The sequence below is a fragment of the Myotis daubentonii genome, chromosome 16 (genome assembly GCF_963259705.1).
Source record: "Myotis daubentonii chromosome 16, mMyoDau2.1, whole genome shotgun sequence".
Taxonomy (NCBI): Eukaryota; Metazoa; Chordata; class Mammalia; order Chiroptera; family Vespertilionidae; genus Myotis; species Myotis daubentonii.
In genome coordinates this window covers 20,501,275-20,520,307 of record NC_081855.1, presented here as the reverse complement: position 1 = coordinate 20,520,307, position 19,033 = coordinate 20,501,275, and the positions used below count along the sequence as shown (strand labels likewise).

Genomic DNA, 19,033 nt, shown 5'->3' with positions numbered 1-19,033 from the left:
GGTCAGGCATGCATTCTAAGAAGAGTAAACAGCAGCAGGGAGTGAGGGGGGGCGGGGAGCAGGAAGGAGACAATGAGGGGTTTGGTCTTGGGTTTGCAGAGGCTGTGGAGCATTTGGGTTGGGGGTTATCAGTGTAGATAACAGCAACAAGCATGAGTATTCATTTAGTGGTCACTAGCTGTACGCCAGGCTCTGCCTGAGTACTTTATACACAGTAGACTGAGTGCCCGGGGAGGAGGCAGCACACGAATCACTCATTATCAAGCACCTCTACACGCCAGCACTGCATTAGGCTCCTATTCTGAGCTCTTAAAAGGCCAACCAAGTGCATGCAAACAGTAGACCAGGCATCACAGAAACACTTCTTTAGCACTGGCTCTGCTACACATCAGCTTTGTGACCTTGGGTAAATCACTTACATCAAAATGGATAGCTAATAAACATTTCTTTAAAAAACATATATATATATAAATATAAATATATATATATATATATATATATATATATATATATATATATATATATGGTTGATTTCAGAGAGGAAGAGAAAGGGGGAGAGAGAGAGAGAGAGAGAGAGAGAGAGAGAGAGAGAGAGAGAGAGAGAGAGAGAGAAATATCAATGATGAGAAAGAATCATTGATCAGTTGCCTCCTGCATGCCCCCTACTGGGAATCGAGCCAGCAACCCAGGCATGTGCCCTGACCAGGAATCAAACCCCGACCTCCTGGTTCATAGGTCACTGCTCAACCACTGAGCCACGTCAGCCGGGCTACTAAATATTTCTGAGCTCATTCCTCTGGCCATACTATGGGGCTAATAACCCTGTGCTGTGTCCATTGTGGGTGATGACAGCACAGTGACCTGCAGGCACTTGAAGCATTCTGATTCTCTCTGCCTCGTCAATGGGGAAGAACAAGTATTGAAGAATCAAGAGTGAAGAGCTCCTCTTCACAGAAGGAAACAGAAACAGAGAATGGAGAGTGAGTGGGGCTAAAGCAGAAGCTACTCTGAAGGAGGCAGAGTCTGAATCAGCCGAAGGATGAAGGTGCTGATGAGCAGCCAGGACCCAAGGAAGGGGGACCTGCCTGGAGCTTAGGGGGCTCTAGCAGCAGCAAGGCGAGCACTGAAAGAGACCAATGGTGACCCTCCCCCCGTGGCCCGAAGGCCCTTCATGGCATGCACACAAAGTCCTGCATGGTGCCCGGAAAACAGCTTGTTCAGGAACCAGTCGTTAGGAACGCACAGTTCCCCAATACGTCTAGAGTCTCAGCACTGCACTGTGCTCGCAGGGCAAGGGCGGGAAGTAGGCCACTCACCTAACAGTCTGAACAGGAGTTGCTTGGTGGCAACCTGGTAGTTGAAAATGTTGACTCCTTGGTTATTATTCACCCCGAGGCGAGCCCCAGATCGGACGATGGCTCGGCACAAGTTGGCATTCCCCTTCATGTATGCTAGCAGCAGCACTGGAAAACAAAACACAGTAGGGCTACTTCCCAAAGGGCTGGCAGAGGGCAGCTGAGGGAGGACAGCCCCATTGGGACAGAGGAAGCCTGTGGCTAGTGAGACCCTCACTGAGGACCCGGCCCTGAGCCAGGGGACGCCAGCGCAGCTCCAGCTCCAGGGAGACCCCCTTGCCCATTTGGAGCTTCGGCTGCGGGAACTAAAGGGGGACAGACACTGATGGAAAAGCACACACTGTCTCCGCCGCCTTCCCCTGGCATGAAACACCAGGAGGACAAAGCTCTTTCACACAATGTAACTGAATCTAAAGACCCGTGAGGCAGGCACACAGGCGGAAAAACGTCCGTGTGGGGAACATATTCCAGAAAGCTCTTCCACCCCCCGGAGCCCTTCTTCGGTGCAGGCGCAGGCCTAGTGGAACCAGGCTCTGGCCAGGCCTTCCTGCTGGCCCTTTTTACTAACAATTACAGCTAACTGTAGCTCCCCTTTGCTTACCTTTCCAGACAAATTCTTTCACTTAATTCTCTCAATAATCCAGTAAGATAAGGGTTTTTATCTGAAGTGAAGAAATGGGCATAGAGAACTTGCAAAGTTTACCCAGAATTGCCTGCTGGAATATGACAGCGAGGTATCTGTAGCCAGGTCTGCTGTGTACTTCAGTGCCTGCCTGCCTGTTTCCTGCTCCTGGAAGACGGTGCTCCCCAGAGCAGGTGCTGGGCCCAGCAGCTCACTCCCAGGGCCGGCTCCTCGGAAGCTCAGGCTCACCACTGCCGGCTTAAAATCCACGCTGTGGCTCAAGGCCAAGAACTCTCCCCAGGGCCAGGGACTGGTGACAAGATATGTGGTCCCGTGCTAAGGTTCGGGACACCCCTGGTGATGCATCGTGCCAACGCCGTGGAGGCGCTGTCTGGCCTGAGGGCAATGAATGGGACACATCAGCAGGAAATGCTCAGAGAGCCCTGCACTGGGAAGGAGAGATTTGGGTTTCATCATCGTTTCCTTACTTGAAAATGGGGACACACTGTATTGCTTATCTTATAGCATTGTTGTGGGTGTTCAACAAGAAAATGAATGTCAAAGTATATGTATATTTTTAAAAACTATGAAAGCTACACAAATTAATATAGCGACTGTTCGTAGCTAGAGCAACACCATTAGAGAGGCCTATTTTCAAACCCCCTCAATAAGTCATCAGCCCTTGCCGCGTTCCCAAAGCATGTCAACAATTGTGTAGCCCACTTCCTCCTTCTGAAGCATCTGTGAGGTGCTTATATTTTATTTCTCTCCTGGTATATGGGAGCTTGGGAAGGGCCCTTGTTGCCTAGGTAAGAGGTATATGAGGTCAATAAAAACAAGTGGGTGGGCCTGTTTGGACAAGGGTATGGCTGTGGAGCAGATACACATCATGTGCTGTGCCTCAAGTCAGACACTGCCCAATCCAAGGCCGGGGTCTGTGACAGATGCTCAGAGCCCAGCAGGAGTGCACTGGACTGAAAGCACTTACACAGCAACATGTGTGCCTGGGCTCTTGTTTTTCCAGGAAGCAAGGAATACAGGAGACAGGACACACAAACAGCTCATTACATACCTGTGTTTCCTTCTGCATCCGGTTTATCGAGAGGATACTCAGGCATGCACTCTAAGAAGAGATCAAAGATGGCTGCTGCATTCTCTTTGCCATATTGTCCCAAAATGTGCAGTGGCGACTGGCCTCTGACAAAACAAGTGGAAAGTTAGGTATGTATCTGCCACAGCCATCATCCAGAAAAGAAATGAGATTTTCTGAACTCTGTGATGCTGGACAAATCAAAAAACACATAATCCTATATAATAAAAGCATAATATGCAAATTGACCAGTAGGCGGGGGGATGGGCCAGTGAGCAGGCGGCATCAGGACAGCCAAGGCATGTGCCAGCAGGCAGAGGGAGGGGACAGCAATGGTGGGGGGAAGTGGCAGCGACCAGCGATGGTGGAGGGGCAAGGGAAGGGGGCGCGGGGCCGCGCCGACCGGCACTGTCCCCTGATCAGCTACCTGGTCGCCTCCTGCAGAGGGAGGCCAGACTGCAGCTTAGGCCCACTCCTCACTAGGGGGAGTGGGCCTAAGCCGTCAGTAAGACATCCCCTGAGGGCTCCCAGACTGTGAGAGGGTGCAGGCCGGGCTGAGGGACCCTCTGAGTGCACGAATTTTCGTGCACTAGGCCTCTAGTAAGTCATAAAAGTTTTTCTAAAAAGAATTCTTCAAAAAGAAAAATTCCAGGGTACCAAAGCCTGGTCCAGTGCCGCAGTGGCCAGTTCTGCAGCATGTGTGTGGGGCTAATGCGCGGCACCAGTGACCACAAGCTTCAAGGGGCAGCCAGGCATGTGGCGCACTGGCCTCTGCTCTGGACCACACACACTCACCGCACACTCACCTTAGGTTAAAGGCTTCGGCGTCCACGGTGCACTCAGTCAGGAGGACCCGGATGTTGTTGAGTCGACCGTGCATGACAGCGAGATGAAGAGCTAGGGAATAGAGCCTCTTACTGTGCAAGCCCGGAAGCACACACAGGAAATCTTGACTGCTCCTCACCCTCACAAACCTTGCTCTAAAAGGGACGCAGACAGAGCAGCCGCGGTCCACTTATATCCTTTCCAGTCTTCACCACCCCCAAGAATGAGCCATAAATGCAACCTTACAAGACTTTGCTTTCTGCTTCCACGGTTACCCAAAAATGAGCTTTAATGGTTTCCTAAGAAGCCACTTTTGGCTTCAGGGGTTACCATTCAGATCATAGGCTGCTCAGAGCCTGGGCAGTGGCATGCTGGATGCCTGGCTCAGAGCCTTCCCTGCCATGCTCTGCTCCTATGAAAGCCAGCCTCCCTGAGGGGGAGCAGACCCAAGAGTGCAGGGCACCTCCACCCCTAGAATGGAGGGACTGCTTAAGGCACTGAGCACTGGACAAAAGGGAACGACTGGGTTTTACCATTATTTCCATTCTCATCCACAGCAGCAAAGTCCACTCCATTCTCCAAGAGGACCGAACAGATGGTGGGCAGGTCCTGCTGGGCAGCGAGATGGAGGGCGGTCTGGCGGTGCTTGGTTAATTCATTCACTTTGGCTCCTGCAAGAAGCTGTTGAAGTTGATCACATGAGCAGCCTCTTTGCCACAATCAAACAAGGTCCTACTTAAGGGGACCAAGCCTGTCTGATTCTGACATCCACGGAGTCTATCCTGCTAGCAAAGCTGGGAGCATAGGGCCTCACACACACTCCGGCATAAGCCAGCAAACTTGCCCAAGGACAAACCGACAATCACCAAAATGTTAAGAAGGCATTCCTTCGGACACAGAAATGTCTACTTGTAAACATCAGTACATAAAATTATACAAGACTGCAATGATGTTCACTATTAAGGATGTCCGTTATTTAGAAAAGTAAAACCAGATTGCAAAAAGGATTTAGTTATGAAAATGACAATATAGCCTGGCTGGCATGGCTCAGTGGTTGAGTGTCTACCTACAAACCAGGAGATCACGATTCAATTTCCAGTCAGGGCACATGCCCAGGTTGTGGGCCCAGTGTATGGGGTGCAGGAGGCAGCCAATCAATGATTCTCTCTCATCATTGATATTTCTATTATCTCTCTCCCTCTCCCTTCCTCTCTGAAATCAATAAAAATATATATTTTTAAATAAAGTATTAAAATATTTAAACAAAAAGTCAAATTAGGAGACAGTATGATAGTATTATTCATTTGGAGAGAGAGATACAGAGAAATATATATACATTCACACATAAACATAGAAACTGAACGTATTTAAAAACATATATACCAAACTCAGAGGAAAAGTTGAGGGTTCGAGAGATACTTTTTGCAATATATCCATCCTTATATGCTTTAAGTTTTTCACAATAAGCATGTACTGTTTTTTCTTAAGAGAGGAAGGAGAGGGAGGGGAGGAGGGAAGAAAGAGAGAGAGACATCAATGTGAGAGAGAGGAATATTGATGGGTTACCTGCCGACCTGCCATTGAATCCAAACCCTAGGTATGTGCCCTGACTGGGAATAGAACCCACAACCCTTTGGTGCATGGGACAACACTCCAAGCAACTGAGCCAAACTGGCCGGGGCTAGCATGTACTACTGTTATATTATTTTCTCATTATTTTCCCCCGAGGGATGTAGTAGTGGCGAAGCCAAGTGTCCAGGGAGGAGCCTGAGCCTGGGCCAGGCTCTGTGCTGCTCCCGCTCATCCTGGGCCCTACTGCGCCTGCTGTTGCCCTGTAGTGCTGCCACAGAGGCGGGAGAGGCTCCCCCTGCCCTAGCTGTGCTCGCCAGCGTCTGGCACCCGTTGGTCATCTGAGCAGCGCTCCTGCTGTGGGAGCACACTGACCACCAGGGGGCAGCTCTTGCGTTGAGCGTCTATCCCAGCTGTGGGCAAACTATGGCCTGCGGGCAGGATCCAGCCCGCTTGAAATGAATAAAACTAAAAAAAAAGACCGTACCTTTTATGTAATGATGTTTACTTTGAATTTATATTAGTTCACACAAACACTCCATCCATGCTTTTGTTCCTGTCTTCCGGTCCAGTTTAAGAACCCATTATGGCCCTCGAGTCAAAAAGTTTGCCCACCCCTGGTCTATCCCCTGTGGTTAGTGCACATCATAGCGACTGGTCAACGTTTCGGTTGCTTAGGCTTTTATATATATAGACTAGAGGCCTGGTGCATGGATTCATGCACTGCTGGGGCGCCTTGGCCTGGCCTATGGGGATTGGACTGAAATCGGCTCTCCAACATCCCCCGAGGAGTTCCAGATTGCAAGAGGGTGGTACTCGGTTGACCCACCCCAGAATTGGGCTCCCTCCTCTCTCTCATTCCCCCTGGTGGTCATAGCTACTGGTTGGAGTGTCTTCCCCCTGGTGGTCATTGCACATCATAGCTACCGGTTGGATGGTTGAACAGTTGGACAGTCGCTTAGGCTTTTACATAAATAGCTATCAATGTTATATACCCGAAACTAATGTTATATATTAATTATAACTCAAAAATAAAGAGGAGAATGAAAGAGAGAGAGAGAGAGAGAGAGAGAGAGAGAGAGAGAGAGAGAACACGCATGTGCATGCGCACACCAGAACGCCCCAGCTGAGCGCCTGACACAGAGCAAGCAATCAGAAGGGGATCTCCTTTCCCTAGATGTTCCCACCACCTCTGCCACCCAAATCCTGCTTTCTCTCGTGTCCTCATTCAGCACCTGCCAGCCCAAGCAGCCCACTGGGACTTAGGATATGCTGATACACCTGCTTCTCCGGCACATGGCTTACTCTCCCTCAAATGTGCAATGGCCTTTCACAGTAACTGGAAAACACCTATGGTGAGAGATTTGGCACACATTCTACCACATGCTTTGTCTGCATGTTTCATGTAATGTTTCGGCGACACTTACCAAATTGCGGACGATAATCTCTGAGCCTGCTTGGACAGCAAGGTGCAAAGGGGTCAACTTGGAAGCATCCTGGACTCTGGAATTCACATTAGCCTGGACGCTGATCAGGAACAGGACACTTTCAATATCAGAGTTCTGAACTGCCACATGAAGAAAATTCCGGCCCTTGTTATCCACCTGAGGCAAGAACCAAAATATGAGTGGGCTCCCCCATGGAAGAGTGGCTCCTCGAGCACCTGCGGGCTGCTCTGACCACTGGAGAAGTCATGGTATATCCTTCCCTCAGTTCTAGGAAGGCCCCACCCCGAACAGACCACTCGACATATATGTGCACATGCCCGTGTGTGCATGGTCATCCTCACGGGCAGGGACAGGCAGCCACTGTACTGGCCCAGCAGTGCTGGTGCCCTTGCACAGCAGGAGCTAGACTTGGAAAGCCAAGAAACAGACAACCTAAAGGACAGGGAAAGGAAGGTACCAACACACTGCAATATCAGGGAAAGGCAAGGGTGGAGGTTAACTTTGGGAGCCCCTTGCTTTAGCTAAAACAGGCACCCAGCATCCTAGCACCCCAGCAAAAATGGCAGCCTGACCCCAAACAGTCAAACAAATCTTCAGAAACTTTCAGAAAATTTCCTCTTTTATAGAGCTACAGGATGACAGTACATATTGGGGAGGCAACCAACAGTGTAACGCAGACTTTGCTTCATCATGTAAAGCAGACAAAAGCTCACTCAAATGAAACTACAAGAGATTCCTGCCCTAACTGGTTTGGCTCAGTGAATGGAGCGTCAGCCTGGGACTGAAGGGTCCCAGGTTCGATTCCGGTCAAGGGCATGTACCTTGGTTGCGGGCACATCCCCAGTAGGGGGTGTGCAGGAGGCAGCTGATCGTTGCTTCTAACTCTCTATCCCTTTCCCTTCCTTTCTGTAAAAAAAAAATCAAAAAAACAAAACAAAAAATTACAGTGAGTCCTGCAGTTGTAAGAGCTGCCACATCAGTATGAGTGATCAGTGAGAAGTGAGGGAGACTCCGACATGCTGCACACACACAGCACAGTCCCTAACACATTTCCACAGTGTACGCTGGTATCACAGCAATGTATCTGCAAAAGGCTCTGATCAACAGTACCAGTTTCACACTAGACTGAGAAGAAACGTGAGATGACTGTCCATTCTTGCACATTTTACATAGCTGCACAACCTGCACGATGCAGCCACACCTACGTAAATGCTGAAGACACGACATACAGAAGTCTGAACACCAAGCTACAGTCTTCAACTATCTGAGATTGTTGCAAGGTCCCAAGTTTCCATCTACCTTCAGAAATGGCTACTCAACATCTTGGCAGTATTCTAAGTGCTCAATAGAGACTCAAACAAACACATCCCAGCTCCCGCCTCAGATCAGTTGCTGCTGTCATTTCCCACCCAATCTGCTGTTCCAGGTCAACAGTTCACCATCCAGAAAGAACAGGACAACTGAGCCTGCTAAGCGGAATGATAACTTAACTCCTCTAAAATACGCAGAAAGTTGCCCAAATCACACCAAAAGCTCAAGTCAATTTCAATCTCTTAAACATACTCATTACTGGGGCAATTAAACAACCAAGCAAAGGCAAAGAGTGAGCAGACACACAGGACAGAACAGTAACCTCATCCCGCACTGACAGGACATCTAAATGGTCAGGTTTTAAGAAAGGGGAGTATAATTTCAAAACACTGTCTTTACGTAGAAGAGACCTATATGACTGGAGACATATCTTTAGTCTCCATGGAACAGGCTCTGCCCTGCTCAGGACGCCGTAGAGAATGCTGGGTGCTGGTCACTCACCTGCTCTGCAGCCCCGGACTCGCGTTTCAGGATGGCCTCGGCCGCCTTGTTGTTCTTGTAAGTCATGGCGCAGGCAAAAGGGGTCAGCCCTTGTCTGTCTCGGACATTCAAGTGGATGTCAGGGTGAGAAATCAATAGCTGAATGATGACACTATGTTGGTTGCTGATGGCCACATGGATAGGCGTTCTTCCTTCTGCATCCTACAGGGACAAGGCACAGATTTCAATCTTCAAATGAACGACAAAACTCAGGGTTTTAAAATATAAAGGGGGATAACTTTTAAACCAAATTTGGTTCTCAGAATCAATACTGCCACCCAGTGTTTGAAATCAGCTCTGAGGCCAAGCAGAGACGACTAAAAGCCACTCCCCATCCCCTGCCCTAGTGACCTAGGTGCATACACACACACTTGTTTACAAGATCTGCAGTCAAACTCACTTCCAAGTTACACTCTCCTTCTCTGACTAACTACAGGGCCGCCCACATAAATGTTCATGACTCAGGGATGCTCAGTTGAACTACTGGAACATTTTACTGAACACTGTCCAGATGCTCCTCAACTTACAGTGGCGCTATATCCCAATAAACCTATCATTCTGGGGACTGGAATATCTTTTAAGTCGAAAATGCATTTACCACACCCAACCTACAGAACACCATTAACTTAGCCTCGCCTACCTTAAATGTGCTCAGAACACTTACTTTAGCTTACAACTGGGCAAAATAATCTAACACAATCTCACGTAATTTACTAAATTATGCGTATCGCTTTTGTGCCGTCATAGAGTTGAAAAATCACTAAGTCAACCATCCCGAGTTGGGGACTGTGTGTATGTAGCCTGGGAGTAGAACTAACTCTGAATGGAAATCTTTAACTAGCCGGGATAGGAGGCTAAGCCAAATTGAAGGATCAAGGCACAAAGAAGAAAAGCCTCGACGTGAGATCACTGAAGTGACTAGGCAGGCTAGTCACTCCCTCTGTCTGCAGCTTAGCCCCGTTTGTGGTAAAGCAGACCGGGACTGAGAAGCTGCAAGGCCCCTTTGCCAGAAGAGGAGCTTTTCCCTAATCCTGGGGTTACCAACACGCCCCCGGAGAAGAGACACTCTCCATACCTGTGCATTTACATTGGCACCAAACTCCAGAAGACACTGGACCGTCTCTTCCAGTCCCCAGGAGGCTGCCAAATGCAAGGGCGTCTGCCCGTCTCTGGCCTCTTCCTCGCCTTCTCCATTAGCACCGGGCTGTCTGGGACTGTTCACATCGCAGCCGCTGAAGAGAAGGGGGAAATGAAAGGAAGGCTTCAAGTGCCAAGCTTCATCCAGCCTCCAGGCATGCAGGTAAGTACCCAGCAGCAGCCCTGTCCAATCCAGCAAAAATCTCCGCCCGGGACTGCTGTCCTTGGCCTTAAATGTCAGTGTCTGGGTCCCCCTCCACAGATTCTTCTGTACTGGTCTTAGGGACAGGACAGCCTGGGCAGCAGAACTCTACATCCCCCCAGGGGAGCAGCATGCACTTAAAGTTTGAGAACCACTACTCAACAGGTTTCCTGCATGACTTGCCTCCCACACAGCCTGTACTAAGAAGCTATGGAGCCTCTTATGGCTCATGTATCTTTGAGGGGGTCCTGCAAGAGGCCATCTGGTCTCCCAGCAACCCCCCTCACCCCCGAGCCTCCTGGCTTCATTGTGTAAACTGGCCTGATTTGACTGTGGGCAGCCTGCAGGAGGCTGACAGCATATTCTCTGATCTGGGCACTCAAGGTCCTTTCCTCACAAATGAGTCACATCTCTTGGCTGACTTAACTTGACAGACAGTGACCCTCTGATAGCCTTAATTAGGAGAGTCCGGCCAACAAGACTGTAGCCAACAGTCTTGCTGAATAAAAAAGATTTGAAGAGATACTTAGTGTTCTCAGACCTGCGAATAAGGAAGCAGGTGGTGGACTCGTTGTTCTCGTCGATGGCTCTGTGCAGGAGTGTCTGAAGGCACCCGCTAGGTCCCGGGCCCCAGCATGTGGCATCACAGCCATGTCTGACCTGCAGAAAAACAAGTTACTCACAACACTGCTTGGAAAAGGCCAACATTTTCACTACCATCTTGGAGCTCTATGTGCATCATTAGATTCATTTTCAGGCAAGACACGGTTGTTAATGAACTGATAATGATTTTTATCTGAATCATTCATCAGATTTACAAACAATTATTAAAACCTGCTCTGTGCAAGTGTGCACAAGTCCTTGAAGTGATGTGTTTAGGAAATATGAGAGATATATTTAATTAGTGCCCTCTTGAGTTGTGTTCTAGAAGGAATAGGAAACACACACAAGGAATAGAATGCGAGCACGTGCGCATGCCCCCAGTAACACCCACCTGTAATTAACAGGGGAAGTCAGTAACCACTGGGTAAAGCCCCCAGGTGCAAATGCCTTATTGTCACATTTCAGGCTCTTCAAAAAGCTAATAACTTCCAGAGTTACCTCTGCTTTGGGGGCCTATCTTCTGAACAGGAGACAAAACTGAGATTTGGGAATGTGTCACTCTGGTGACAGCCAGGGTAGCCCACATCAAATTAACCCACCTCAGAGCAGATTCTTGAGGAAACCCTTGCTTCTTGGCAGTTTTCTTGATACAAGCAGCCTAAAAAATGGGTCATCCGAGACCATGCTGAACTGCAAGTCTCTCTAGTGTGATTTCCTACTGCTCGTGCTTGGCTCAGTTTGTTACCTGGCAGATCTCTTGCTCTTTGTGGCCGCTTTGTAGGTAACAAATCCATCTATCTCTGACACAAAATATCCCCATGTGTAAAAAGAGGCTAAAGTTGAGTCTGACTCACCAGAGTCGAAGCGATGTCCTCCAGATTATTTGCCAGTGCGAGCCACAACGGGGGGTTCCCCTTCTCGTCCGGCACAGACATGTCAGCTCCTCGGGTGCAGATGGCATCCACTACAAGCGGGAGCTGATTTTTGATGGCCAGCTGAAGGGCTGTCTCCCCATCCCGAGTCCTGCTAGGACATGCACACCACAACTAGCATTTGTAGTGAAAGCCAAACGACAAAGGGTGCCCTTCTGGCCATTCCAGAGGCCTGAATCCACTGTATCCCTTAAACTAATTCATTCACATTCATTAATATCCTTTCCGAGAAATATAACCTGTCAATAGCATCTGTCCCAGATCTTTGAAAACATACAGCCATGCCGTCCTATGTCACAGGAAAGTAATGGTCCAACACTGCAGGGTGTTGAAATCTGCAGGGCGTGTAGCTGCTTCTAACACCATCTCAAAGCAGTGCAAGTTTAACGGCATGTATTTCCCCCTCAAGCCTTTTGACAGCTCATGTATTGGAATGTTCTTCGTGATAACTGAAATTCTTACTCAAGTGATTTGAGACTCCTTTTTAATGAGACAGTGCAAGTGGGGGCAAGCACAAGTGCACGGTCACGCCCAGTTTCTGCACCGCATTTACCTCAGAGCCTTCGGCCCTCCCCCTATCTGACAAGGACAATATGTCCCACAGGCAGGGCCATGCCCATGAACCACCTCGAGTCAGTGAGGCCCGCGCTGCCGCAGCTCAGCCCACCTGACGTTTATGTCCGCCTGGTGCTCCAGGAGAAAGAGCGCGCTCTTGCTGTCCTGCCGCTGTATGGCCATGTGCAGCAGCGTCTGCCCGTCCGACATGGTGTCGTTGATGCCCGCCCCGGAGCCCAGCAGCTGGGCTGCGATCGTGTGCATGCCTGGGAAATAAGCAAGCCCCGGTTAATGCATTTCCCCACTTCTCCAGCATCTTACTGCAACAAACACACCCTCTCCACTTCTCAAAGCCGGCAGTTTTTAAACTGGGTATGTATTATACAGGCTTAACCCAAACGGGAAAGTTATTTTACAACCAAGCCCTCCCCACCTCCTTGCTTCTCTCCCTCTCTCCCTCACCCCCTCCTGACTGCCGCTGTCTGTGTGCAGGTATCAACAGCCTCTCGCACAGCCTTACCTGTCCATAATGCCAGGCCCAGCACAGTCTGGTCTCGGGAATCCTTGAGGCTGAAGTCCGGAATAATTTGCAAGTTGTTGGTGGCATGAAGAGCATTAGCTAAATTTTTTTAAAGGAAAAGAACACTTGATTTCACCATCCCATGGATCATATTTAAAGTATCCAAGAGAGTAAGAGATCAGTTTCAAACTGACTGGCTAAAATACAAACTGATAAATCTTCTTGTGGAGAGTGGAAGCCAAGAAATCTAACACATGGGGAAAGAAATTCTAAGCTTATGGGGAAAATGACAATTTTTAAAGTTTAAAACATTGAATGTTCATGAAAGGAAACTAGACTCCACTGTGGAAACACACGTTAATTACCTGATTGTGGAAAAGAGGATCAAAACCATGCCTTGGCAATGTTTTCCTAAATGTAATTCCTACCATCTTACCATTCCTGTGAAGACCAAGAAAAGGTGCATTCTACCCAAAGCCCCACTGCCTCCACAGCAGTGCTAGAAAGGGTGAGCCTTCGCCAGGACACAGGTGAGAGTCCCCCTACGCCCGGGACAGGAGAGAACGCTGAGGCTGACTTTCTGAGGGAAACTGTGGGGGCGTCCGTGGTTCACTGCCAGGACGGCTGAGGCAGAGAGGACCGGTGGCTCGTAGAGGACCTGCCACAGCAGAGTTCTCCAAGACAGCTCATGCCAAAGCAAAGCTTTGCTTGACCTCCATGGAAATGCCTGGGCAAACACCCCACAATAAAGGACACAGTCAAAGTCCTAACACCTTAACCCGGCGGGTGAAATGGGCAGGCCCCATCCTGAAAATGTACACTGCAGCCAGGAGCCAGACTATATGCTTCTCTAATTTATCTGAGAAACGCACCAGGAAAGAAGCATCACCTCGGTAGTGACCTCTCAGCACCACCATCCCCAGGTCACAGGGGCCGGCAGCAGTTCCTACCACCCACCTTTTTGTTCCAGGATGACAGACACCACATCTGGGTGATTATAGGCGATGGCCATGTGCAACGGCGTCTGCAGGTAGACGCTGCCCACGGAGCTGGCCAGGGACGCAGCCTCCTTTGGCAGAGGCGGAGCTTCCTCGGTCTGCAGGTTTGGGTTGGCACCTTGCTGCAGGAGCTCTGCGGTGAGGTTGGCCAGGCCATGCCTACAGGCCGTGTGCAACGGGGTTTCTCCCTGAACAGAAACACATGATCCAAAGGAGAGCACTTTCAGGCTGGGAGTTCTACTCACAGCCTAAGTGCTGAAACTCAGGTCCCAGTGGCAGTCACAGCTCTTGGCTCATCCTGTCACCAGCTGGCCTCCACGACTTTTGTCCCACTCCTTCTGGTCACCGCTCTTCCCTTTCCCCTGTGCCATCATCCCTAGATTCATCAATGTCTTCCCAAGCACCCGTCCAACTTTCTGGCAAATCATCTTCGGCATTTCCAATGACCTTCTTAACCAGCCTTCACTTTGTTTTTATAATTATAATTATAAAAATAATAGATGGACTATTATTAAATAACAACAGAGGACTTCCAAGTGTCGCTAAAATAAATGCTGCAGAAAACGGAAGAGCCTTGCCAGGCCGGTGTGTCTCAGTGGTTGAGCACTGACCTATAAACCAGGAGGTCGGTTCGATTCCCAGTCAGGGCGCATGCCTGGGTTATGGGCTCCCGATCAATGATTCTCTCTCATCATTGATATTTCTGTCTCCCTCTCTCCCTCTCCCTCCCTCTCTGAAATCAATAAAAATTAAAAAAAATTCAAAAGCTACAAGAATATTTAGTGAAGTTTCCTCTCACTCCTTGCCCCCACTACCCAAGTATCCTCCCCTAAAGAAACCTTATTACTAGTTCCATGTTTCCCTCCAGTGACAGAAGATTCAAAGAAAGATATGTACACACATGTATATATGTGTATGTATATACATATAGTTTACAACCTAATATACCATAAATGTTTAGGAAATGGTTGCTGAATGAATCAAGCAACCAACAATATTTGAGAATACAAGCACCTGTTTCACTCTTTTTTAATCCTGTGTACATATTACTTGGAGACAAATTGAAAAAAAGAATCCATTCCATTTTCCCCTTTAAACTGTCACTGTCATTTCTTCCACAGATCAAAACTGCTCCCCTTGCTGCCCTGCCACACTTACCCACTTGTTTCTGTGGTTGACCTGGGCACCACTGGTTGCCAGGAAAAGAGCTGCTGCCTCATTTCCTGCTTCAGCTGCCCGCTGCAGTAAGCAATTTCCTAGGAGAAAGTGGGCATATTCATTCTTCCATTTGCATAACAATGAGGTCCAGTTCCATAGCGCACCACACCCTGACTGCCCCACCACCTTTCACAAGTGACAAGCCAGCACCTAAAGAAGGTTCAACTTAAGTCCACACAGGTACTCTCAGGAACAGTCCAGAGACAGGATGAGCCTGGTTTGCACTAGCCACCACCCAGAACCAGAGGTAAGTCAGGTCTCCTTCCTGGGGCTTGATTGGAATACACTTCTCAATAGCAGTGTTACTAACATTTTGGGCCAAATAACTCTTTGACGTGAGGCACCGCACAATGTTTAGCAGTATTCCTGGCTTCTGCCCACTAGGTGACAGCAGCACCCCCAACCTTGCTGTGACAATCAAAAATGGTTACAGGTGATGCCCAATGTCCCTGGGTGGGAAGTTGGGGGTGGGGTGGGGGAGGTGTCCATGTCTGAAAACCTCTGAGTTAGATGTCTATTTTGAAGACACTGCGACCTAAATGCTACCAGAAAATGCCCCTTAAGTACTTCACTTTTACTCTTGGGGCCTTAAATGTTTGTCCTTGGCTTAGAAATATTTTTTTTTAGCATTATCACTCTTTTCTAAATAAAACAAAAAAATTTTTTTCTTCTTGTTTTCAAATGGTTTAGCTCAGTTTTAACCTCTAATACAATAAACATCAAAAATACAACCCACCAAAACAAAAGCTCTTGAAGAGGGTAAAAGGAGTTCTGAGTCCAAAAAGTCTGTAACTCACTGCATTAAATAAACAAAAGTATTTCAGCTTAATGGACACAACTCAAAGTCTGGCTACATTTTTTTTTCCCCCAGAAAGGAAGGGAAAGGGAGAGAGATAGAAACATCAATGACAAAAGAGAACCACTGATCGGCTGCCTCCTGCACACCTGACACTGGGGATTGAATCCTCAACCCGGGCATGTGCCCTGACCAGGAATCGAACTGTGACCTCCTGGGTCATAGGCCAATGCTCAACCAGTGAGCCACGCCAGCCAGGCAAATTTTTTGAAGCACAATATTAAAATAAAATAACTTGGGCTTCCTCTATAGTTAAACTTAAGTATAAAATACTTAATAATATGTCATTCAGTTTCTAAATTTTTGGTAAATCGCTGACACAGTATTTCATGGAGCCTCCAGGCTTGAGCATCAGCTCTTAGGGATGCGTGCTTTACCTGTTTTAGAGTCAGGTGCGTTGGTGTTGCTGCCCCGCTGAATGAGCCTCGCTGCAAAGCTGTTTTCATCAAATGAAGTCCCATTGACCACAGGGAGGTCTTCGAAGGGGTTTACGGACTGATCGGATGACACAGTGATGTACTGCACTGCAAGCCACAGAGCTGTGCTGCCCTCATGGTCTTTCAGTTCTAAGTCTAATCTGAAACAAGGAAGCAATGTGAGCAGCAAATGCTTTCTTCAGACACTGTCCTGACAACAGCCTCATTCTTTCCTTAATATTTGTTGAATGGCTATTTTTTAAAATTTACTTTCAATTATTAAAATTTACAACACTAAAAGACATTTTAAAAATTATGTTTCACTCACAATCCCACCCTCATAACTGCTTTTTCATTTCTCCGTGTCTCCCTACGTACTGTTTACACTGCAGCAACTGATTGAACACGTATTCGTTCCTGGCCACGATGGACAAGTGTAAGGGAGTCCTGCAGGGTGAAGGAGGAGAGGTGTCAGTCAGGATGGCCCTGAATGCACACAGAAGCCGCAGCAGGAGGCGACCAGAATCACCAACCACAAGAACGTCCACATTTCTCCACGGGGCTTTTTCTACACTGGCAAACAGTGTCCCAAAACCATGACCAAGTAGCAAAGAATGAAAATGGGTTTGTTTATATGTTACCCTTTACTATTCAGTAGCCAAAAGGATAAGAATAAAGGAAGAGATATAGTCTCCAATTAAATCCTGACCCTTACTGATTGTGCATATATTCATGTTTTTAAAACATCAGTTTCACCCTGGCTGGGTGGCTCAGTTGCTTGGAGTGTCATCCCATACACCAAAAGGTTGCAGGTTCAATTCCTGGTTAGGGCACATACCTAGATTTCAGGTTCGGTGCCCAGTTGGAGCGTGTACAGGAGGCAACTGATCCATGTTTCTCACATCGATGTTTCTCTCCATTCCCCCCACCCCACCCTAGCTTCCTCTCTCTAAAAACAATAAACATATCCTTGAGTGAGGATTAAAAACAAAAAAAAACCCCAGCAGTTTTTATCATTCCATAATTTTCTGTTGTACTCAAAAACATTCAGAGTGGCAACAGGGAGGAACTAATTAAAGTGTCAGTTAACCACACCTCACTGTTTTATTTAGCCCTCGAGTGCCCCAAAGGAGACGGCACTGCAGCACACAGGGCCTCCCCGACGGCCTCTATCTCAGAGCTACAGGCTGCCAGAGCTTACTGCAGCTGGCAGGGGTGGGGACAAAGAATCAACAGAAGAAAAAAAAGAATGCAATTATGTTTGGGTAATAACATAATTATCACATGATATTGAGAGTTCATGGAGATCCACCTTATTTAAGTATTTTGTCCATCACACAAATCTCTTTCCCTATTCTGACTTCACAGAACTTTTATTTTTTTAAGAGGGTTTTCAAAGATATAAAATCCTGAGTTGCTATGATGAAAAGTGGTGATTTAGATGGCTTCACTCCCCTTCACCCCCCCGCCCCACATGGCTGTCCCAAAGACAGGCAGCCCTTTCTTGGATTCTAAACCACAAGGAACCGTCAAGTAAATATTTCTGGGAAGGGGCAAATGGTATACAACTGCTACTGTCAAATTTGCAAAGGGCTGTGCTGAGGAAGAAGTGGCAAGCTGTGCAGATAGTTGTCTAAATGGAAGTATTTGCAAGAAGGTAGAACTGGGTTTAATATACAGAATTTCCCAGCAATTACACCTCACAGAAATAAAACAGACGGCCTTGAGATGGTGTGCTCCACTTCTTCAATTTACCCAAGCAACTCTAACAAAGAGGCTAGAAGGAGGTTCCGTTGGAGCAGTTGAACCAGATGACCACTCTGATGATGACAGAAATCGCTTAAAAATCCAAAGACCTCAGTTATCTAGAATGGAAATGGTTTCCCCAAATGCCTCAGGCCTTAGTCATGTCTCTCATTTGTGCAACAAATGAGTGTTTGTGACTTGAATAAAAATCAGATTGAATAATGCCAACCAAAGAACATCAAGTCCCTGTCTGCCAGTTACATGCCACTGGGAATGGTGCTAAGAACAGTCTGTTTGCTCGCCCACTTACCTGCCCTTGCTGTCCTGCATGTTGGGATTGGCACCAGCCTGCAGAAGGGCTTCTGCAATCTGTGCCATTGCAGACATCACATCTGCTGAATGTTTCTTTGAACTGTACAATGCCACCAGGTGCAACGGTGTCTCCTGGGCACTCAATGTAGCAGCACTGACGTGGGCCCCATTCTTAATGAGGAAAGTGGAAGCAAAGACATCTCCTTGAAAAGAAATAACAGAAGTAGTGGTTACATATGACAAAACCCAGGGCAAGTTATTCTGGCCAATGTTGCCTCAGAAAGGCATCATTCAGCAACTGTAGACAAAGAGAAACAATTAGGTGTGTCTGAGCGGCACCTCTCTGGACACCTGTAGGAGGGAACTCATCATTAAGACCACAGAGTTACACTTGAATTCAAAAGACTTTGTTCAATTTCTGATTACCTGTTATCTGTCCTGCCCCTCACCACATACCACTTCACTATCCTATATAATAAAAGGTGAATATGCAAATTGACCAAACAGCGGAACGACCGGTCACTATGACGCGCACTGACCACCAGAGGGAAGGTGCTCAAAGCAGGAGCTGCCTCCTGGTGGGCAGTGTGCTCCCACAGCAGGAGCACCGCTCAGCCAGAAGCCAGGATCACAGCTGGCAAGCGCAGCAGCAGCGGTGGCAGAAGCCTCTCCTGCCTCTGTGGCAGCGCTAAGGCTCCCTCAGCCGACATCCCCTGAGGGGTCCTGAACTGTGAGAGAGTGCAGGCCAGGCTGAGGGACCCCCCGCCCCCCAGTGCAT

At 48.1% G+C, this 19,033-nt stretch overlaps 1 protein-coding gene across 6 annotated transcripts in view; it reads right to left on the bottom strand.

The window, feature by feature from the left end:
- ANKFY1 (ankyrin repeat and FYVE domain containing 1) overlaps positions 1-19,033 on the bottom strand; it is a 68,966-nt gene that overhangs the window by 4,958 nt on the left and 44,975 nt on the right. For all 6 annotated transcript variants that reach the window (XM_059669040.1, XM_059669041.1, XM_059669042.1 and 3 more), the window contains 16 exons: positions 18,254-18,458; positions 16,576-16,644; positions 16,159-16,358; positions 14,866-14,963; positions 13,667-13,895; positions 12,710-12,808; positions 12,302-12,455; positions 11,557-11,725; positions 10,641-10,759; positions 9,836-9,992; positions 8,722-8,922; positions 6,889-7,065; positions 4,426-4,573; positions 3,874-3,964; positions 3,050-3,174; positions 1,317-1,463 (listed from right to left, as the gene is read on the bottom strand). In XM_059669040.1, the coding sequence (XP_059525023.1) occupies positions 1,317-1,463; positions 3,050-3,174; positions 3,874-3,964; positions 4,426-4,573; positions 6,889-7,065; positions 8,722-8,922; positions 9,836-9,992; positions 10,641-10,759; positions 11,557-11,725; positions 12,302-12,455; positions 12,710-12,808; positions 13,667-13,895; positions 14,866-14,963; positions 16,159-16,358; positions 16,576-16,644; positions 18,254-18,458 (2,388 nt within the window). The remainder of the gene's footprint in view (positions 1-1,316; positions 1,464-3,049; positions 3,175-3,873; positions 3,965-4,425; positions 4,574-6,888; positions 7,066-8,721; positions 8,923-9,835; positions 9,993-10,640; positions 10,760-11,556; positions 11,726-12,301; positions 12,456-12,709; positions 12,809-13,666; positions 13,896-14,865; positions 14,964-16,158; positions 16,359-16,575; positions 16,645-18,253; positions 18,459-19,033) is intronic.